Source organism: Nannospalax galili, unplaced genomic scaffold (assembly GCF_000622305.1).
Source record: "Nannospalax galili isolate Female #2095 unplaced genomic scaffold, S.galili_v1.0 scaffold188, whole genome shotgun sequence".
In the NCBI taxonomy this organism is placed as follows: Eukaryota; Metazoa; Chordata; class Mammalia; order Rodentia; family Spalacidae; genus Nannospalax; species Nannospalax galili.
The window spans coordinates 935,009-952,935 of record NW_008360325.1 but is presented as its reverse complement, the minus strand read 5'-3'; the positions used below and the strand labels follow the sequence as shown (position 1 = coordinate 952,935).

General features: G+C 47.1%; 1 protein-coding gene, 1 non-coding gene and 1 pseudogene across 3 annotated transcripts; all 3 read left to right on the top strand.

Annotated features, from left to right (window-relative positions):
- Positions 1–522: 522 nt before the first annotated feature.
- Positions 523–8,277, top strand: Eif5 (eukaryotic translation initiation factor 5). Of its 2 annotated transcripts, XM_008825573.3 has the most exons (12): positions 523–667; positions 781–974; positions 1,681–1,960; positions 2,073–2,154; positions 2,387–2,559; positions 2,829–2,940; positions 3,636–3,778; positions 4,030–4,188; positions 4,336–4,497; positions 5,066–5,230; positions 5,480–5,614; positions 6,323–8,277. In XM_008825573.3, the coding sequence occupies exons 3-12, from the start codon at positions 1,889–1,891 to the stop codon at positions 6,410–6,412; spliced, it is 1,293 nt and encodes a 430-aa protein (XP_008823795.1). In that variant the 5' UTR covers positions 523–667; positions 781–974; positions 1,681–1,888; the 3' UTR covers positions 6,413–8,277. The 2 variants fall into 2 exon arrangements, with proteins under 2 accessions (XP_008823795.1, XP_029415726.1); XM_029559866.1 differs by lacking the exons at positions 523–667; positions 781–974 and adding an exon at positions 1,326–1,346.
- Positions 3,222–3,347, top strand: LOC115068855. Its single transcript, XR_003848215.1, has one exon. It is a non-coding gene; the product is annotated as a small nucleolar RNA SNORA28 (small nucleolar RNA).
- A 289-nt stretch (positions 8,278–8,566) lies between the features above and the next one.
- Positions 8,567–17,083, top strand: LOC103727677 (annotated as a pseudogene).
- The last annotated feature ends 844 nt before the right edge of the window (positions 17,084–17,927 follow it).

Below are 17,927 nucleotides of genomic sequence, written 5' to 3'. Positions count from 1 at the left end.
GGTTTACAAACTCGCCGGGGCTGGACACGGGGTGGCCCGATGTGGCACTGCGGAGCACGGAGGGGGGACCAGGCTGGAGGACCACACCAGGGTTCACGGTAGGCGAGGCCACAGCACCACACACTGCCGGGGCCCCGAGTCACACACAAAGGTGGTGGTCCCACCGTGGGAAACCCCAGAGCCACAATGGTGGTCGCTGCCCAGGATGACAGGGCCCAGGCAGCCCGACAGGGGAGCAGGGTAGCCGCACGTTGGGGAGGGGCGACTGCCAGCGCTCGGGTCCAGTGCGGCTCGAAGTCACCGCGACGCCGCCCCGCCCCGCCCGGCCCCGCGAGGGAGACGGCAACCGCCATCTTCCCCCGGCGCTACAACCTACAGAGCAACCAGGCTGTCGCGAGACCGGGAGGGCTCCTGGGAAGGGGAGGGGGAGGGGAGGGGAAGGAAGCAGAGCCGGGAGGAAGGCGGTCCGCGACCGCAAGTGGAGCTCCAGGAAGCGGAGGGCGGGGAAAGCTACGATTGACGCGCCATGCTGGCCAATGGCGAGCGAGCTCCGGCGGGCCTGCGGACCAATGGGCAGCGCGGCCCTCCGCAAGGGGCGGGCTCCGGGGCCGAGGGTAGCTTGAGCGCGGCGGCGGCGTTGTTCAGTCAGAGCGAGAACATTCCAGAGGTGAGTCTGCGGGGGGCGGCGGCCCGTGCCCCTGCCCAGCTCCCGCCCCTCCACTCCGCGGATCGCCGGTGGGAGCAGGGGCCGCCCGCCGCTCACGGCCGTGTCCCCGACAGGTCGCCAGGCTCGGCGCTGCCGGTGTGGACGCGGACGTCGCTGGGACAGCCCCTCCCGCTGCTCGGCGGCGGCACCTGCCCGGCCGCTCCTCCGCTCGCCAGCCGCCCCGCTGCTCCGGACCCGGTTTCCAGCGCCTCTTCCTCCCAGTCCCGGGCGAGCCGCGTTGGGTTTATGTCTTTATTTGACGAAAACGGTGAGCCGCGGCCGGCGGGCCATGGCGGCGGCAAGATGGCGGCGCGGCCGCGTGACCTGCCGCGCGTGTGGCGCAGTTTGGGGGGGAGGCGGTCTCGGCGGGAGCGCGCGCGCGTGGCCGGCGCGGGGCTGAGTCAGGCTCGGGGCGCGTTTGTGAGTCACGGTGGCCGCGCCTCCTCCGCGCTCTGCCGGCCTGCGGAGCAGGGAGGGAGAGCGGCCGAGCCATCGATGGGCGCCGCGGCCGTGTAGCCATGGGGACGGGGGCGAAGGTCGGCCGCGCGCCGGGGAAGCGTGGAGAGGAGCCCGGGCACGGCGGGAGGCGGCGGTGCTCGGGCCGGGCCGATGACTCCAAGCGCGGACGTGCTGTGGTGAAGTGAGCCCGGGATCGCGGGCCCATTTCGCTACGGTGGCCGACGGAGGGGGCGCGGTTTGGGAAGTTGGCTGGTCCAGTTATGAGTTGGGGGAGGACGGCGCCCGGATCCCTCCTTGGCGGTTACGGCCCGCCGCGCCCAGGGCAGCGGAGTGTGTGCGGGTTGGCTTGCCAGTCGCAGCTGGGTCAAAATGGAGGCATTTTAGGCACCCGAGCGGTGCCCTGTTAGATGAGAATGTCAACGTGCCGGCTCTGGCTTTGCCAGTTCGGCACGGGGTTGGGCCAGGAGTGATGGGGACCCTGTGGGGATGTGTGTGTGTTCTCTTCTCTCTTTCAGAGCTGTTGCGCAGCCATTGGTACCTGTATTGGGGAAACATAGCGTACAAGCAAGAAGCTTACAGCCTCAGTGGCGAAAATTTTTTCATGTCAGAGACCGAGAACTCTTGCAGTCGTTTATGTCATCCCTTCTTCTCCAGACAGAAGATACCAAAAAGTTGCAATCAAAGATCTCTTCATCTTATTGATAAAGCCACTAATAAGCCAAAATGTCTGTCAACGTCAACCGCAGCGTGTCAGACCAGTTCTATCGCTACAAGATGCCCCGTTTGATTGCCAAGGTAATACAGTCAATCTTCTGTGTAGAAGGAAGTCAGTTCGTAACACTGTAGGTTTTGAAACATTACATTTCACAGGAAAGACCATGCAAACTTGAAATTCTTGTTTCTTCAGGTTGAGGGCAAAGGAAATGGAATCAAGACAGTTATAGTCAACATGGTTGACGTTGCAAAGGCGCTTAATCGGCCTCCAACGTGTAAGTAAAACTTGGAGAAGCCTGAAAAAGGTGTATTATGGATATAGTCTTGACAGTCCTTGACAGCAGAACTTTCCTGGATTGTTTGTTAATTAGCAAGTGTGAAACATTGGACTTTAACTGTTTTGGTGTCAGAAGTTCAAACCACCCTGGCTATGTCCCTTAACCCTGTAATTTTAAAAGACACATCCAGAAATTTAGTGAATTATAATGAGACATTTTTTTCAAATAGATCCCACCAAATATTTTGGTTGTGAGCTGGGAGCACAGACCCAGTTTGATGTTAAGAATGACCGTTACATTGTCAATGGATCTCATGAGGCGAATAAGCTGCAAGACATGTTGGATGGATTCATTAAAAAATTTGTTCTCTGTCCCGAGTGTGAGAATCCTGAAACAGATCTGGTGCGTAACCTTGATATTTTTGTCATTAAAATCTTGTGCTTTTTGTGATCAGTTACAATAAAATCATCTTTCTAAGAAGGCACAGCACTTGTTAAAAAGTACAAATGCTATTTTCCCATACCTTTTGTTAAAATTAGGCTGTGTGGAAAATTTGTTATGTTAAGCTAGTGTTTCAGATGTCTTACATTTTCATGTTACACATTCATATAAAATTTTCATCTTTCATTATAGATGACAGACGTATTCTTGTTTTTACTTTTTATTGGCAGCATGTCAATCCAAAGAAGCAAACAATAGGTAATTCTTGTAAAGCCTGTGGCTATCGAGGCATGCTTGACACCCATCATAAACTCTGTACATTCATTCTCAAAAACCCACCTGGTAAGTCATTTCAGTGAACTTTTAAAAGTCTTAAAGCAATACTTGTTGGGAGCAGAAGTGGAAAAGTCTTTTGTTACTGTGATTAAACCACAGTGTGAGAAGTTTTTATCCTGGGTAAAGTCACTTTGTAACTAACTGTACCCCCCTCCCCCCATCAGTTTGTAAAACCAGTCATTTTGAGGTGGAAGAAATAGTTACTACCAGATTGTGTGAGACTCCAGTAAAGAAGGTGTGTCTGGTCCCACACTTGCCTCTTAACTGCAGTGACCTTAAAACATTGCAAGCAACACTCTGTGGCAGATGAACAAAACTATCTGACACAATTTGAGCTTGCTATAGCAAGAAAGTCTAACCTATTCCGGTATTCTCTTCTCCATGAGACAACCCGTTATATAGGCTCAAACAACGTTCTAATTGTGTCTTTATCAGATTCATCAGGGCAAACTACCATAAAGATCAGGCATCATTATGTTAACAACCAGTTCAGTATCCCTAATACTGTGTCTTTGGGTTGCCTTACCATGTTTTATAACTTCTGAGATACAATTAGATTTATCCTTGGAATCTCTTCACAATTCTAAGAAGCATATCTGTCCTTGTGTTGATTTTTCTGTGATTTAAGGTAGCAGGTAAATAATTCTGATAGACAGTGAAACATAAACCATAGGACTAAATTTTCTTTCCTTTCCCTGTAGAGAATAGTGACAGTGGTACAGGAAAGAAAGAAAAAGAGAAGAAAAATAGAAAGGGCAAAGACAAGGAAAATGGCTCTGTATCCAGCAGTGAGACACCACCACCTCCACCACCAAATGAAATTAGTCCTCCTGCACATGCTGTGGTGAGTGTAAGGTTGACAGCCAGGTAGACATTTAAATTGGTCTGAAAAGCCTGGCCTGGCATTTGAGATTGGCAGAGAAATAGAGAACTGGCAGGGAGATATCATAGCAGTATTTGTGCTATTGGTTGCTTGAGTTGAGGTAAATGATTATATTTTTGAGGAATGAGCTTTGATCTTGGCAGTGTGACAGACATTTAACATAGTGTGTTGTGTTTAAGACCTTTGACCGAAGGATCTTTGTTTATAAATAGGAAGAAGAGGAGGATGATGATTGGGGCGAGGATACAACTGAGGAAGCTCAGAGGCGCAGAATGGATGAAATCAGTGACCATGCGAAAGTTCTGACACTCAGTGATGATTTGGAAAGAACTGTAGAAGAGCGTGTCAATATCCTGTTTGATTTTGTTAAGGTAAAACATTGACTTCATTACAGCTGCTGGCTTTTCAGGTACTTATCTTTGCTTGATTGTAATTGAAAAGTAGAGAACAAGTAGGGCTCTCTCAAGCCTAGTGAAATATGACTGCACTTCACTGAAGAATTCTCATTTTATTTGCAGAAAAAGAAAGAAGAGGGCATTATTGACTCATCTGACAAGGAAATTGTTGCTGAAGCAGAAAGGCTGGATGTAAAAGCCATGGGCCCTCTTGTTCTGACAGAAGTTCTCTTTAATGAGAAGATAAGAGAACAAATTAAGAAATACAGGCGCCATTTCCTAAGAGTAAGAAAGTTGTAGTGCAACTGTACTAGGCAAGGTGGGGCATGCCTTTAATCCCAACACTGATGCAGAGTCAGGCCCTTCACTGTTCAAGACCAATGGGACTACATAGCAAAACCCTGTCTAAAAAAAATTATGGACCTGTGGCCTGAAACAGCTTTTGCCCATTCTTTGTCATCCTGAAAATAGAGATCATTGGCCTACTTGATCAAACCTGTGAGCGTCTGCAGGAGATGCACTAGCCCCTGTGAATAAAGTAGACTAATATCTGTGCATAGACTTTTGGAACCATTGTTCTGTGAGCTGTATCTTAAGAAAATGAATATGCTGGGCGTGGTGGCGCATCCCTTTAATCCTAGAGCTTGGGAGGCAGAGGCAGGCGGATCTCTGTGAGTTCAAGGCCAGCTGGGCCTGCGTAGTGAGTTCCAGGACAGCTGGGGCTACAGGGAGACCCTGTCTCAAAAAGACAAAAAAAAAAAAAGACCAAAAGAAAGAAAGAAAATGAATATGCACAGGTGTTGGGATTATCCTAGAATGGTTAAAAAGCTTAATGCCAAATGTTTATTTGCAGTTTTGTCACAACAACAAAAAAGCTCAGCGGTACCTTCTTCATGGTTTGGAATGTGTGGTGGCAATGCATCAAGCTCAGCTTATCTCCAAGATTCCACATATCCTGAAGGAGATGTATGATGCAGACCTTTTAGAAGAAGAGGTCATCATCAGCTGGTCAGAAAAGGTGGGCAGCAAAGAAATTGGCTCTTGAAGTTTTGGTCCTATAGAAACAGCCCGGGAGAGTGAAAGTCAGAGAATGCCTTGTATCTTATCTACATTGGGTTGCAGTACCTATGCCTATCTGATGTGATTCCCTGGCAGTAGTAGCTCTTGAGATGAGAGTGTGACCTAGGTCCTTCAAAAAGTTAATGAGACAAGTAATTCAGTTTTATTTTTATATGTCTTCACTGAGAAAATTCTGAACTGTTTGTAGGCCTCTAAGAAATATGTCTCAAAAGAACTTGCCAAAGAGATTCGTGTCAGAGCAGAACCATTTATAAAATGGTTGAAGGAAGCAGAGGAAGAATCTTCTGGTGGTGAGGAAGAAGATGAAGATGAAAATATTGAGGTATGTGCTTAGGAAAGGGTTGTTTTGGTTGTCTTTGGTTTGGTTTGGGTTTTCTTTTTTGTTTGTTTGTTTTTATTGAGACAGGGTCTCCCTGTAGCCCCAGCTGTCCTGGAACTCACTATGTAGACCAGGCTGGCCTTGAACTCATAGAGATCCACCTGCCTCTGCCTCCCAATTGCTGGGACTACAGGTGTCTGCCACCATGCCCAGCTATATACTTTTTAAATATGCGTATGAGTGTATTGCCTGCATATGTGTAAGTACACCTGTGTTGTGCAATGCTCCCAGAGGTTAGAAGATGTCGGACCCCCTGGAACTAGAGTTACAGATGGTTGCCATGTGGGTGCTGGGAATCAAACCCCGTCCTCTGCAAGAGTAGTCAGTGCTCTTAACTGCTGAGTCATCTCTCCAGCATCTTGGGAAAGTTAATTATTAAGTACTGTGTTAGAAATGAATATTTGCAGTTCAAGGGTTTGTGTAGTAGTATAAAGTAGCAGTTTGGCATAATTCTAAGTTGTTTCTATGTGATGCTGAGAGTGAGCTCAGGGTCTTGTGCGTGTTAGGCAAGCAGTCTGCCACTGAGCTATCTCCCTCAGCCTTGGGAAAGAACTAAGTTAATAGAGTGATAGAAATTTATGACCATAATCTACAAGAAAAATACAAGGAGGTATAATTGCTCACATCAGTCAATGAAATTATCTTTATCAGGTGGTTTATTCGAAGACTGCCAGTGTACCAAAAGTTGAAACTGTGAAATCTGACAACAAGGATGATGACATTGATATTGATGCCATTTAAAAGGATGGATGCAACCCAGCTTCACAGTGTAATGCTGCAAATTTTTCTCCATTATCAGCCAGAAGTGCGACATGTATGTGCAAGAGCTAGTATGGCTTAACATCATGCTACACTTGATACTAAAGCTATTACTGTGAGTGGTCTATAATTAAGCCCAATGAGACATCTAGGGAGTCCATACCTGTCAGTGAGCAGTTGTAGTTTGCTTTATTCATAGCATGTTTCTTTTGGAAAAACTAGTGGTGGACACATTTGGATCACATTTATACAGTTATAAAAATAAAGATTTTATTTTGGTCATTCTTCAGGTTTTGGGCTCTGACGGCTTATGCTGAAGTAATTGGCTGCTTTTTAGGGTGTTGCACCATTAACTAGATAAAGTCTTTGGAACCTGATAGATCGTTAGGTGCTGAAACTGTCCAGGGCTTCTCAGCAGAATGTAAACAGTTCCTTCAAAATGGCAACTGGTAATTGTGCTAAGGTAGACTGATGAAATGACAGTGTGACATCCTCTTGAAGTAAGAATGACCCGAGTGTCCTATAATTCTAAGAACAAGTTCTGAAGCTTGGGTTGTGGTTTTCTGTTCGTGTACCCCTGCCCTAATTGTAGTCTGTGGAGTCATGTGCATTGCACGTTGGATGAGCCAGGGAAATTACTACATTAGCAAATAAGTATTTTATGTGTATGTAGTGGTTGCTTTGTACTGAGAGAAAAGCTTTGAGGTGTAATTTAAATAGTAAACTATGATTTTATTTGGGAGAAAACAGGAAAAGGTGCACTTAATCCCTAGCTAATACTGAACATAGTTTTTCAGCTTTTATCCTTAAATTATCATTTGAAGATGTTTAGACATACTGTATCTTGTGTTTGGTGTTCCCTCATTATGGTTTATTCTTTAATGCCTTTACATTTGGACATATGCTTGTGCTTTAGATTTTGGTTGCTATCTTGCCAAAATAAGTGTTACTATGTTTAAAGCTTGGTTGTTGTTTTTGGTTTTTTTTTTCCCCTCTCCCAACTATTTAAAGAAAAAGTGAAAATCATACTTCTGAGTCAGAGCCTGTATTTTGGTGTAAGACTTGGGATATTTTTTACTTCACATTGAATATAGCTGGGCACCTGAGAAATCTGGACAGCCACTGGTGCAGTTAACTGGGGCCTGATCAGCCCATTCAAGGGCGTTGGATTTCAGACATGTACATGTGAATTCCTTACCCGCTATCTGATGTAACTCAGTCTGGGTTCTTGACTATATTTGAAAACTGGTCTTCTACATAAAACCTAGGCATGTATTTTCCACAAAAGTACATTCTGAGTACATTCTGTGTGGCACAGTAGCTCAAAACCAGTATCATTTGCATCTTCTATGTATCATCCATCTCATAGATAAGACTTTAATAATAAATGTAAGTAAATTTTTTTCACATTAAAATTATCTGAACATTTGATAAGAGCTTGGTGAGTGTGGAGCAGGAGCCGTATACCTGGACAGAACATGTTATGTTAAGATACTCATACGCAAACTCACATGTCACCTAGGTTTAAAATCTTTGTTGCATGGCCCATTTGTCATTTTCTGAGTATCTAGTAGGTCTGCACATTCATTGTCAAGCTGGTAAGAGTTTGCTGCATTGCTTTTGTTCTGAAGGGAAACAACAGTCGGCTTCTCTATGTTAAAGAGAGGGCTTGGGCTTCAGCCACTGTTCAATCTGGTACCAAACCAGCAGAATTTCAAAATCACACAATCTGGGTTTTATTGATGGAGGTTAACCTAATAGAGTACTCCTTCACTGCTCTATTGAATTGTCTTAAAATTTCCTGTTTCAAACAGCTACATTACTTGATTAAAACAATGTTAAAATTATATTTTGTCTCTGCTTTAATACTAAAGGTAAGCCAAGTTTGCATTTTATAGTGTATTATTGTAGCCAATACTTTGGATTCCTTTTTTGGGTGGGGGGGGTCATTTTTGAAACAAGGGTCTTCTTCTAGCCTAGCAGGCCTGGAACAAAACAAGGATCTTCCTCTAGCCTAGCAGGCCTGGAACTCACAGAGGGAGTTTGCCTGCCTCTGCCTCCCAGGTGCTGGGACTACAGGCATGCACCACCATGCCCAGCTTACTTTGGATTTCTTTGTTGAGTATTTGGGGGAACATGTCAGCCCTGTATGATGTGTAAGTGCACCTGTGTCGTGCAGTGCCCGCAAAGGTCAGAAGGCAGCATTGTATCCCCTGAAACTGGAGTTCCAGACAGTTGTTAGCTGGCATGTGGGTGCTGGGAACTGAACCTGGGTCCTCTACAAGAGCAGTCAGTACTCTTAACCACTGAGCCATATCTCCAGGTCACTGGCTTTCTTTAGATTGGGTTTTACAGTCTATAAACTGAAAAATCTGCCTGTTAAGTCTTTGGTGTATGAGTAGTTTGCATGGTAAGTGCATGCAATGCTTGCAAAGGCCGGAAGATGCTGTACGATTCCCTAGAACTGTAGTCACAGGTGGTTAGGCCATGTGGGTTCTGGGACCTGAACCTGGGTCCCCTGCAAAAAATAGCAAGTGTTCATAAACCTGAGCCATCTTTCCAGCCCCAATTTTTTAACATCTTCAACAGGAAAGATGTTAATTAGGGAATTCAGACTTGAGTTATTGTAACTCTGAGATACAGCCTAGATCTTGAAGGAAAAAATAGGACTGGTTTCATATGAAATTGATGGGCTTTAGGAGGGTGGTAGTTTGGGCCCTCAAGAAAAGACACCAAAGGCCTTGAACCTGGAAAGTTGGTCTTGCCCAAAGAGCATACTACTGAGGTCCTCACACCTCAGGTACTCTTACTTTTTTTTAAAATCTTGAGACAGGGTCTTTCTATAGCCCCAGGTGGCCTGGAACTCACAGAACTCTGCCTCCCAAGTGTTGGAATTAAAGACGTGCACCACCATGCCCAGCCTCTTTCTTTTGCGGGGTCTCTTTGTATTTCCAAGCTGACCTCAAACTCTTGCTCCCCTGCCTCAGCCTTCTAAGCACACATCACCACCTTTGGCTCCCCTGTGCATTTTGTTTATTTGGTCCAGGATGTGGGGCCCAAAGTTGTCATCTCATCTGGCTCTGATCACTTTTCTCCTACGGTATGCTAAGGTGTATTCAAAACCAGTTAATAGGATTTGAAGTTCCCCCAATGATAATACAAACAACCCACCTGGTTAGGTGTTGCTTTGTAGTTGCTATCATTCTATTTTCAAGTACCATGTAGCACCTCAAAATGGAAAGTTAGCTTGTGATGAGGATTTGGGCTTTCGTTGGGTACGGAGTGAGACAGGGTTTCCCTATAGTCCTAGCTGACTGGAATTTGTGGAGCTGGCTTCAGTCTCACAGAGATTCTCCGTGCACCTGCTTGTACACTAGACTCTAATGACCTTCCATAAAGTGGAATGATGGGTAAATGACTAGACCAAGACCTCATTGCCAGCTTGTGCATCAGAATCTGACCCTGTGAATGTCAGTATTGTAGAAGGGATTTATATCATGGTCTTGTTCCTGGGGTGTTGGTTGGTTTTTGAGATGTTCTCACTCTAGGCCCTGGTTGGCCTGGGACTTGACAGCCGCTGCCTCTACCTCCTTAGTGCTGGGGTTAAGGTACGCTCTATCACCATTCCTGGCCTACTGGAGTCATTCTAGGAGTCAGTTTCAACTTATTTTCTAAATGGAATATGAGTCTTTTGCCTGCATTGTGTTTAAGTATACCTGTGCATGCAGTTCCTGCAGAGGACAGAAGAGGACATCAGATCTGGAATTGGAGTTACTGACAGTTGTCTTAACTACCGTGTGTCTGCTGGGAACTGAACCCAAGTTCTCTGCAAGAGCAACCAGTTTTGTTTGGTCTTTGGGGACAGGGTCTCCCTGTAGCCCCAGCTGTCCTGAAACTTACTATGTAGACCAGGCTGGCCTTGAACTCACAGAGATCTCTCTGCCTCTGCTTCCCAAGTGCTGGGATTAAAGGTGTTCACCACTGTGCCCAGCTAGAGCAGCCAGTCCTGTAAGCTGCTGAGCCCTCTGGCCCCAGCCTGTTCCTTGTTTATAGAGTGGAGGTTTTTGCCATAAGTCTGCTGGATAGGTGGAAATAGTACCATGTGCAGCCATTGAAGTTCAGAGGCTTTCCAAGGAAGCTATCCTGAAATAATGGCTAGGTAAAAGATGAGGACAGCTGTGAAGTAACTTGTGGTTGTAATGTATGGCTTTCGTTCCCCACTGTGATCTAGAGGGTAGTGGTGAATGAAAACCATCATCCAACTTAGGGGTTAGAGTGGGAAAAAAACGGTATAACACTGTAGGGGTCTTGGAGGAAGCTGGAACTGGTTGAGGCCTGAAGCCATCTGAAGGGACCCCTAAGACAGAAATAGCCCCAGATGGTTGTGGTGCCACCCACTCAAGCTTCCCCATGGGTACTTAGCCTTGAACCTTTATAGCAAAGGAGCTCCCAGACTAAGGCAGATAAGGCCAGTTGGGGGGACCTTGGAGAGACAGCTGGGAGCTTTGGGGATGGTGTCTGTTAAGAGCATAGAAGCCAGTTACCTAAAGATGTGTAGGAGTTTATTGGTGTTCCCGTCTTTTTCTTGCCCCTCCCCCAAGCCTACATGGTCTCCATTACAGCCCCAGCTACTGAAAAGTGGGACCTTCAGGAGATGGAAATAGTGGGGCTGTGGCTCAGGGATATGGGGGATCCTGCCTGAGGTGAGCAGACAGGCGGTGCTGCCGTGGTGTTCTGCGTCACCGGAGGCTCCAAAGCAATGGGCCAGTTGGCCACTGACTGAAATGGTTAGCCAAAATGTTTCCTCCATTAAGGTGAACTAACAGAAAAGCTAACAGAAAAGGAAGTGTGGAAGATGTAGTGAAAAGTAGGTGTAGATTGTATCTCCCTGCTGCTGTGAACAAGAAGGGGCTCTGTGTGGCTGGCATTCAGGAGCAACTGTGGAGGGAAGCTTGCACTCGAACCTGGGGCAAGTTGGGATCCAGGCATCCATAACCATCTTGAGGTCACAGTATCCAGGTTGGGAATGTGAAGTCCAGCCCCTCCCTCCACAGAATTTCAGAGCACATAGGAGCAGTGGTACCTCTCTTGAAGGCCAGTGCCCAGAAGTGAGTCCCTAGAGGCCACAGGATTTTCTGATGTGCCTTTAGATCACAACAAAATAGTTGCAGGTTTAGGAACTGGGCTAAGTGATAGGTAAAAAGTTGGCAGAGTGAATGGAGGAGGAGGCACCAGGACACAGATAAAACTCCATCAAAATAGGGTTTATTAGCAAAGGGGCACATGGGACAGATTCCCTTCCGGGGAGGGAAAATGTCTGCCCTGATCTTGAGCTGGGGTCTTTTTAAAAAGGGAGGCTTCTGCTTCCTGCAGAAGGTGGGAAGATGTTTTTTTTTTTTTTTTAATTTGGGTGGGGGGAAGTGGGAGAGCAGGACTCTTAAAACCTGTTCTCTTTAGAGATCAAAGGGGAAGCCTGCTGTGTTGGCCAAACAGTGGAGAAAAGTCTGCTTCTCTTGACTTCAAAGACCAAGGTGCTTATCAGCTAGGGTCCCTTTTCTCAGGAGCTTGAAAAGCCCTTGGGATCCGTTGGTGAGGGGGCAGGGCTATCTGAAACTGAACACTAAGGAGGCAGGGGGCTTCTCCTGTCCCGGCTGCACTTGTTGGTTCTGTGAGTCAGGCAGGCTCTGGGTCTGCCTCCTGACTGTAGCCATATCTGTCATCTCCCCATTGACCACACCAGGTTGCTGGGGAAGAACTTGGTGGGAAAACCTGCTTCCACCCCTAGTATAGCCTCTATCAGAAGAGAAATGCATCTTTCTTAATCCTTGAGGATTCTTAACCACCCCTGGGACAGTTTTTATCCTTTGACTGTCTTTTGTAAACTGTTTTAAAGCCTTCCAGAAACACTTCAGTACTGAATTTGGTTTTCTATCAATTTTTCCTCTGGGAATTTGGGCTCAACATAAATCTTGCTACATTTATCTTCAAGTAACCCAAGTAGACCATTTCTTCTGTCTGGTCTTTTTTATATTTCTTATAGGGTGTTCTGTTATTTTATAGACATGTTTTACATGCTGGTCAGAATCATTTATATTTGCCAAAGCTGCCTCACTTTACAAAGTTCCTGTCCCATTAAAGAGCTTAGTTAAAACCATTAAAACCCCATACCATTCTCGAGGTCCCAGTTGAATTAAGCTTTCTTCATATCGCTGGTGAACACAGTCTTATCTGGCCCAGTGAACTGGACATCATATATTGCTTTTCTCATACCGAGGGATCAACATTCAGGTCCACAGACACAGATCTCAGCTGAAATAATTTGCGTATTAGTCTCAAATTCATTCAAGAAGTACTATTCCTTTTTTTTTTTTTGGATTTTTTTGAGACAGGGTCTCCCTGTAGCCCCAGCTGTCCTGGAACTCAGAGAGATCCGCCTGACTCTGCCTCCCAAGTGCTGGGATTACAGGCGTGTGCCACCATGCCTGGCCACGACCATGTATCTTTAATGCCTTCAACCAGCCATCCCATTAAGGACCGCTCCCCCTGCATTGGCCTAGGTTGAACAGCCTATCCCAAGGATGGATGGGTGGTTATATAACTCAGCTGTGAAGCTTCTGAAGGACTTAGACTGACATCATTTGCTCTCATGTTCCGCACACTCACAAGCCACGTGGCTAGGGGCTCTCTGCTTGCTTGCTTGTAAGTTTTTCTTAGTTTTAACAGTTTTAGTATGGAGTATTTCCTAGCTACAGCACTGTGCGCTTTTTTTCCTTTTGTATCTGGTTGAATCTGAGGGGCAGCTTTAGCTACTTTTATTTTTAGGTCATTTTCTTTTTTACTATTATCTGTCTCTTCCTCTGAGTCCTTGAACCTTACACAAGTCAAAGTATCCACTTTTTTTCTCTCTCAAGCTCTGCAACTGGATCTGCCAGGACCTCTCTAGCCTTTTCAGGTTCCCCTGCCTGGGGCACATCTTTTACTGCGCAAAGTGGCCACGCCCCGTCTCTGGGCGCTGTTTGGGTCCAGAGCCTGTAAAAGATTTTCTAGCCTCTGGATAACCTTTAACAAATCTTCACATACCCACAGCATACCCCTACATTTACAACATAGCTGTGGCCCACACTTCTGCATGGCTGGCCTCTTTTTAGTTCCAGATTTTATAATCCATGGTATAACCCATGTGACTATTGCTAGCCCCATTAAGCGTATGGGGTTTGATTGCCTTCTCCCCTGGGTTCCTGGAAGCTGCTCCTGGATTTGGGAATCAGAGCCCAGCTGACCGGCCATAGAGGCAGAGGAACGGCACTGCTTTCCCAGACCCACATCCCCAAGGCTGTGGTTCATTTATCCTGCTGACTATGCCAGTTTGTCACCAGAGTTCTCGCTGGGTCTCTTGAGCTATCAGGCAAACCATATAACATTATGTGCATTTATTATCATGGGGGAGTGACTCACAAACACCCAGTGCCTAGCTCTGCACTTCTAGGCACTCCCATAGTCACCGCTATCTTTCGGCCACACCTCGGGGCCAGTGGTCTTGCTCCAGGCCCCTGTGCCAGGCCATTCTGTCCTTGAGTACATCTGGCTGCTGGCGATCCCATGCCTGCCATGGCCTGTACCTGGCAGCCCGTGGCTTCCATCCCAAGATGGAGCCACAAGCCCCTCTTGCCACTGCTAACTCCACAGTCAATTCTCTGCAGCAGGCCCTGCCCCTTGGAGGAACCAGAATCCCTGGGGAACACACAGCCATAGAACATTCTTGAAAAGACAACACTATGGAGACCAGTCAATGCTGACCAGGGGTTAGCGGGGAGGGAGGAATTGGGGGGAGGCTAGAGGATTTAGAGTAGGAAAACTATATACCATATTGGTGGATACATGCTCTTATATGTTTACCCAAACCCATAGAAGGTAGAAGGTACAGTACACACAGTGACCTTAATGTACACTGGATTCTGGGTGGTGACCACATGTCAGTGCAAGCTTGTCTGTGGTTAAAAAAAGGGGTGGGGGGCTGGAGAGAGGGCTCAGTGGTTGAGAACACTGGTTGTTCTTGCAGAAGACCCAGGTTTGAATCCCAGCACCCACATGGCAGCTAACAACTGTCTGTAACTCCAGTTCCAGGGGGATCCAACAGCCTCTTTGGTCCTCCACAGGCATTGCATGACACGGGTGTACTTACCTACACGCAGGCAATACATGCATACACATAAAAAGAAATCTGGAAGGGGATGTGGATATTTCTGCTGAGTTATTCTAAAGTTAGAGCCCTGCTGCTACCACTACTAGCCTTGGCAATTTGATTTGTTTTCTGAGATGGGATCTTACTATGGTCTCCAGTTTGCAGGATTAAGCATTCTTCCCATGCCAGCCTCTCAAGTGGCCCAAACGATGGGCATGTACCATCATGCCTGATTTTCAATTTGTCCTGACACACGGCCTCAATATATACGCAAGGTTGGCCTCAAACTCAGAGTCCTGCCTCAGCCTTCCAAGTGCTGGGATTTAGAGGCATGTACCAGCCTACTCAGCCACAGATAGATTCTAATAAGCTAGGAGTAAAGATGGATAGAGGTGAAAGATCCAACATTCTGGCTGGCTGTGGTGGCAAACACCTTTAATCCCAGCACTTCAGCAGTAGTCTCCCAGACATCTAGGTTTGGCTCTCAGCACCCATGTGGTAGCTGACAACTGTCCTTAACTCCAGTTCCAGAGGGTCCAACACACTCTTCTGGCCTCCATGGGCATTGTGTTCATGTGGTTCACTGAACATACCCTTCGTGGAGGGTGGGAGATGATACAAACCTCAACATCCACTTGCCTCATGAACCAACAATTCTAGAGAATTCCACATACAAGAAATGCAAAAGCACACATTCATGAAAAGGTAAGTGGGTGGGTCTGTTTGAAGATGTGGGAGATCTCCCTGTACCCCACAGTATGAGTTCTGTGGAGGGCTGGTGTACTGTGGACCTCAGGTTGCAATGGGCCTTGTGGCCCCACGGGGGCCTGATGACCTTACAGAGCCAGGGCAAGGCAGGAGAGCCCAAGTGGAAAGCAACTGGATGGGACTTCAAGACCTACCCTTCCCACCTAGGTGCTTAGATGATAGAGGAGAACTGGAGGGAAACCCCAAGGAGTACCAAGCAAGCACAAGGCACAGAGGAACACCATGTATTGATGGTCAGAGTAAGAGTCCTTTAATTAGCCGGTGGTTGAGAGGGGCTAGCAAAGAACTATCAACCCAGAGGAGAAGAGGGCAGGATTTGTAAAGCTTAAAAGCACAATTCTGTTATGCTAAGGGAAAAGCTAATGAGCATAGTTACCAGGGGCCAGTTTAAAGAGGTTTTTGGTTGAAAAGGTTCCTAAGTTTTGGTTAGTAAGGAAAAGTTTCTCAGAATTGCAGAAACTCAGCTTCCTGGAGCTGTAGGTGTAGCTGGATGAGAGGACGTTTGGCCTGGATAATGTCCCAGTATTGTGGTAAATGTAGTCCCTGAAACACGTGGCTCCAGTTAAAGCTCGGAGAGCAGCGGGGCAGAAACACGGGGAGCAAAAGTCAGAATGAAATGCAGTTTGTTCTGCTTTTCAAAAGCTCTGCAGAACTGGAGCAAGCTGCTGAAGCAGAAGAGGCTCCTCGGGACGCCAGGCTGATGGGGGGCCACTCTGGGCATTCTCTTCGGAAGGGCTCTCAGCCAGGTAACCACCAGCTCTGAGGCTCTGCCACTAACGAACATATAATCTGCGGCCCCTGCTGCCCACGTGGGTAGAGGAAGCTGACTTGGAACCTTCAGGTATTATACAATGCAGAGACCCTGGTGCAGACCTACAGGAGAAGTAATTACGGAGAGGAAACCTGAAGAGCATGTTCCTGCAGTGCCTGAGGCCTAGTCTGCAGATAAGCCATGATCACTGAGCAGCTTGGGTTGGAGAAGGCTGCCCTAACCAGGGCCAGAAGGGCAAAGGATGTAGCATTGATATTCCCCATGAAAGGAGTTTCTTTACCCAGAGGACCTATATCATTTCCTCTGGCCCCAGGGCACTGATGTGGTACCCCAGGCTACGCGATCACAGGCAGGCATGCACACACGCACATACCCTCACTTCACCGTGTTGTACTCTTTGGTCCCTGTGATGGCTAATCTTGGTTGTCAGTGTCACACACCTAGGAAGTGTAAACCTCAGTTGAGGAATTTCCTCCATCAGACTGACCTGTGGGCATGTCTGTGGGGTATTTTCTTAATTGCTAAATTGGTGTGGGAGGGTGTGGAGGGTCCAGCCCATTGTGGGCAGTGCCATCCCTGGGTCTGGGCTGTGTAAAAAAGGTAGCTGAGTAAGCCAGAGTGGAGCAGGCCAGTGAGCAGTGTTCGCCATGGTCAGTCCCTGCCTTGAGCTCCTAACCCTGGCTTTCCTTAATGATGGACTGTGACCTGTTAGGCCAAATAGGCTCTTTCCTCCCCAAGTTGGTTTTGGTCAGCACTTTATCACATCAATAGAGATGCAAACTAGAACAGTCCTTGGAGGGTGAAGCCTTTTCCTCTGTAACCACTCTGGGCTCTTGCATGCATTCTAACTGAGGTGCCTGCCCCACCCAGAGAAGGGGAGAAGACAAGAAAAGATAACCTGGAATCTGTACACCTGGACTTTGAAGATTGAGTTCTTCATTGACTAGGAAAAGAATTGGAAGCAAAAAAGGAAGTTTCCAGGGGGGGGTTAGGGGGGTGTTGAAGGAAAGATGAAGTTCATTGATGTGCTTAATTAAGAGCCCCATGTCACATCACTGTTCTTTTTGTTGTGTTTTTTTTTTTTTTTTTTTTTGAGACAGGGTCTCCCTGTAGCCCCAGATGACCTGGAACTTGCTATGTAGACCAGGCTAGCCTCAAACTCACAGAGATCCCCTTGCCTCTGCCTCCCGAGTGCTGGGATTAAAGGTGAGCACATCACTGTTCTTAACTAAAGAACTGGGACTCAGAAAACAAACTTGTGCTTGCTTCTAGGAACTAGTGGTGTGGGGACTGCAGGGAAAGGGTGGGGAACAGGTGCTGGTGATGAGCTGTCTTGATAGGACTTTGGGTTACAATGCCAAAAATTTCAGGGGCTGGAGAGATGACTCAGTGGAGAGTGTATGCTGCTCTTGCAGAGGACCTGAGTTTGGCTCCCAGGACACATGTCAGATGGCTCACAACTGCCTGTAACTCCAGCTCCAGGGGATCTGACTCCTCTGACCTCCATGGGCATCTGTATTCAAATGCACACATCCACACACATATACACAGACTTTAGAGTAAAAATCTGGGTGTGGTGGTGCACACCTTCATTCCCAGCACTCAGAAGGCAGGTCTCTGAGTTCCAGGCCAACCAGTGCTGTACAGTGAGAACCTACCTCAAAAAAAAAAAATTGGTGCTGGAGAGATGGCTCAGCAGTTAAGAGCACTGGATGCTCTTGCCGAGGATCCAGATTCAGTTCCCAGTACCCACATGGCAGCTAACAATCTTCTGA

What these genes read in the sequence shown, in the direction of transcription:
- Eif5 (XM_008825573.3), top strand. Translation starts at nt 1,889, where the DNA reads ATGTCTGTCAACGTCAACCGCAGCGTGTCAGACCAGTTCTATCGCTAC. An exon ending in GCTTAATCGGCCTCCAACGT is followed by an intron (nt 2,155 to 2,386) that starts GTAAGTAAAACT and finishes TTTTTCAAATAG; the next exon opens with ATCCCACCAAATATTTTGGT. An exon ending in TCATCAGCTGGTCAGAAAAG is followed by an intron (nt 5,231 to 5,479) that starts GTGGGCAGCAAA and finishes AACTGTTTGTAG; the next exon opens with GCCTCTAAGAAATATGTCTC.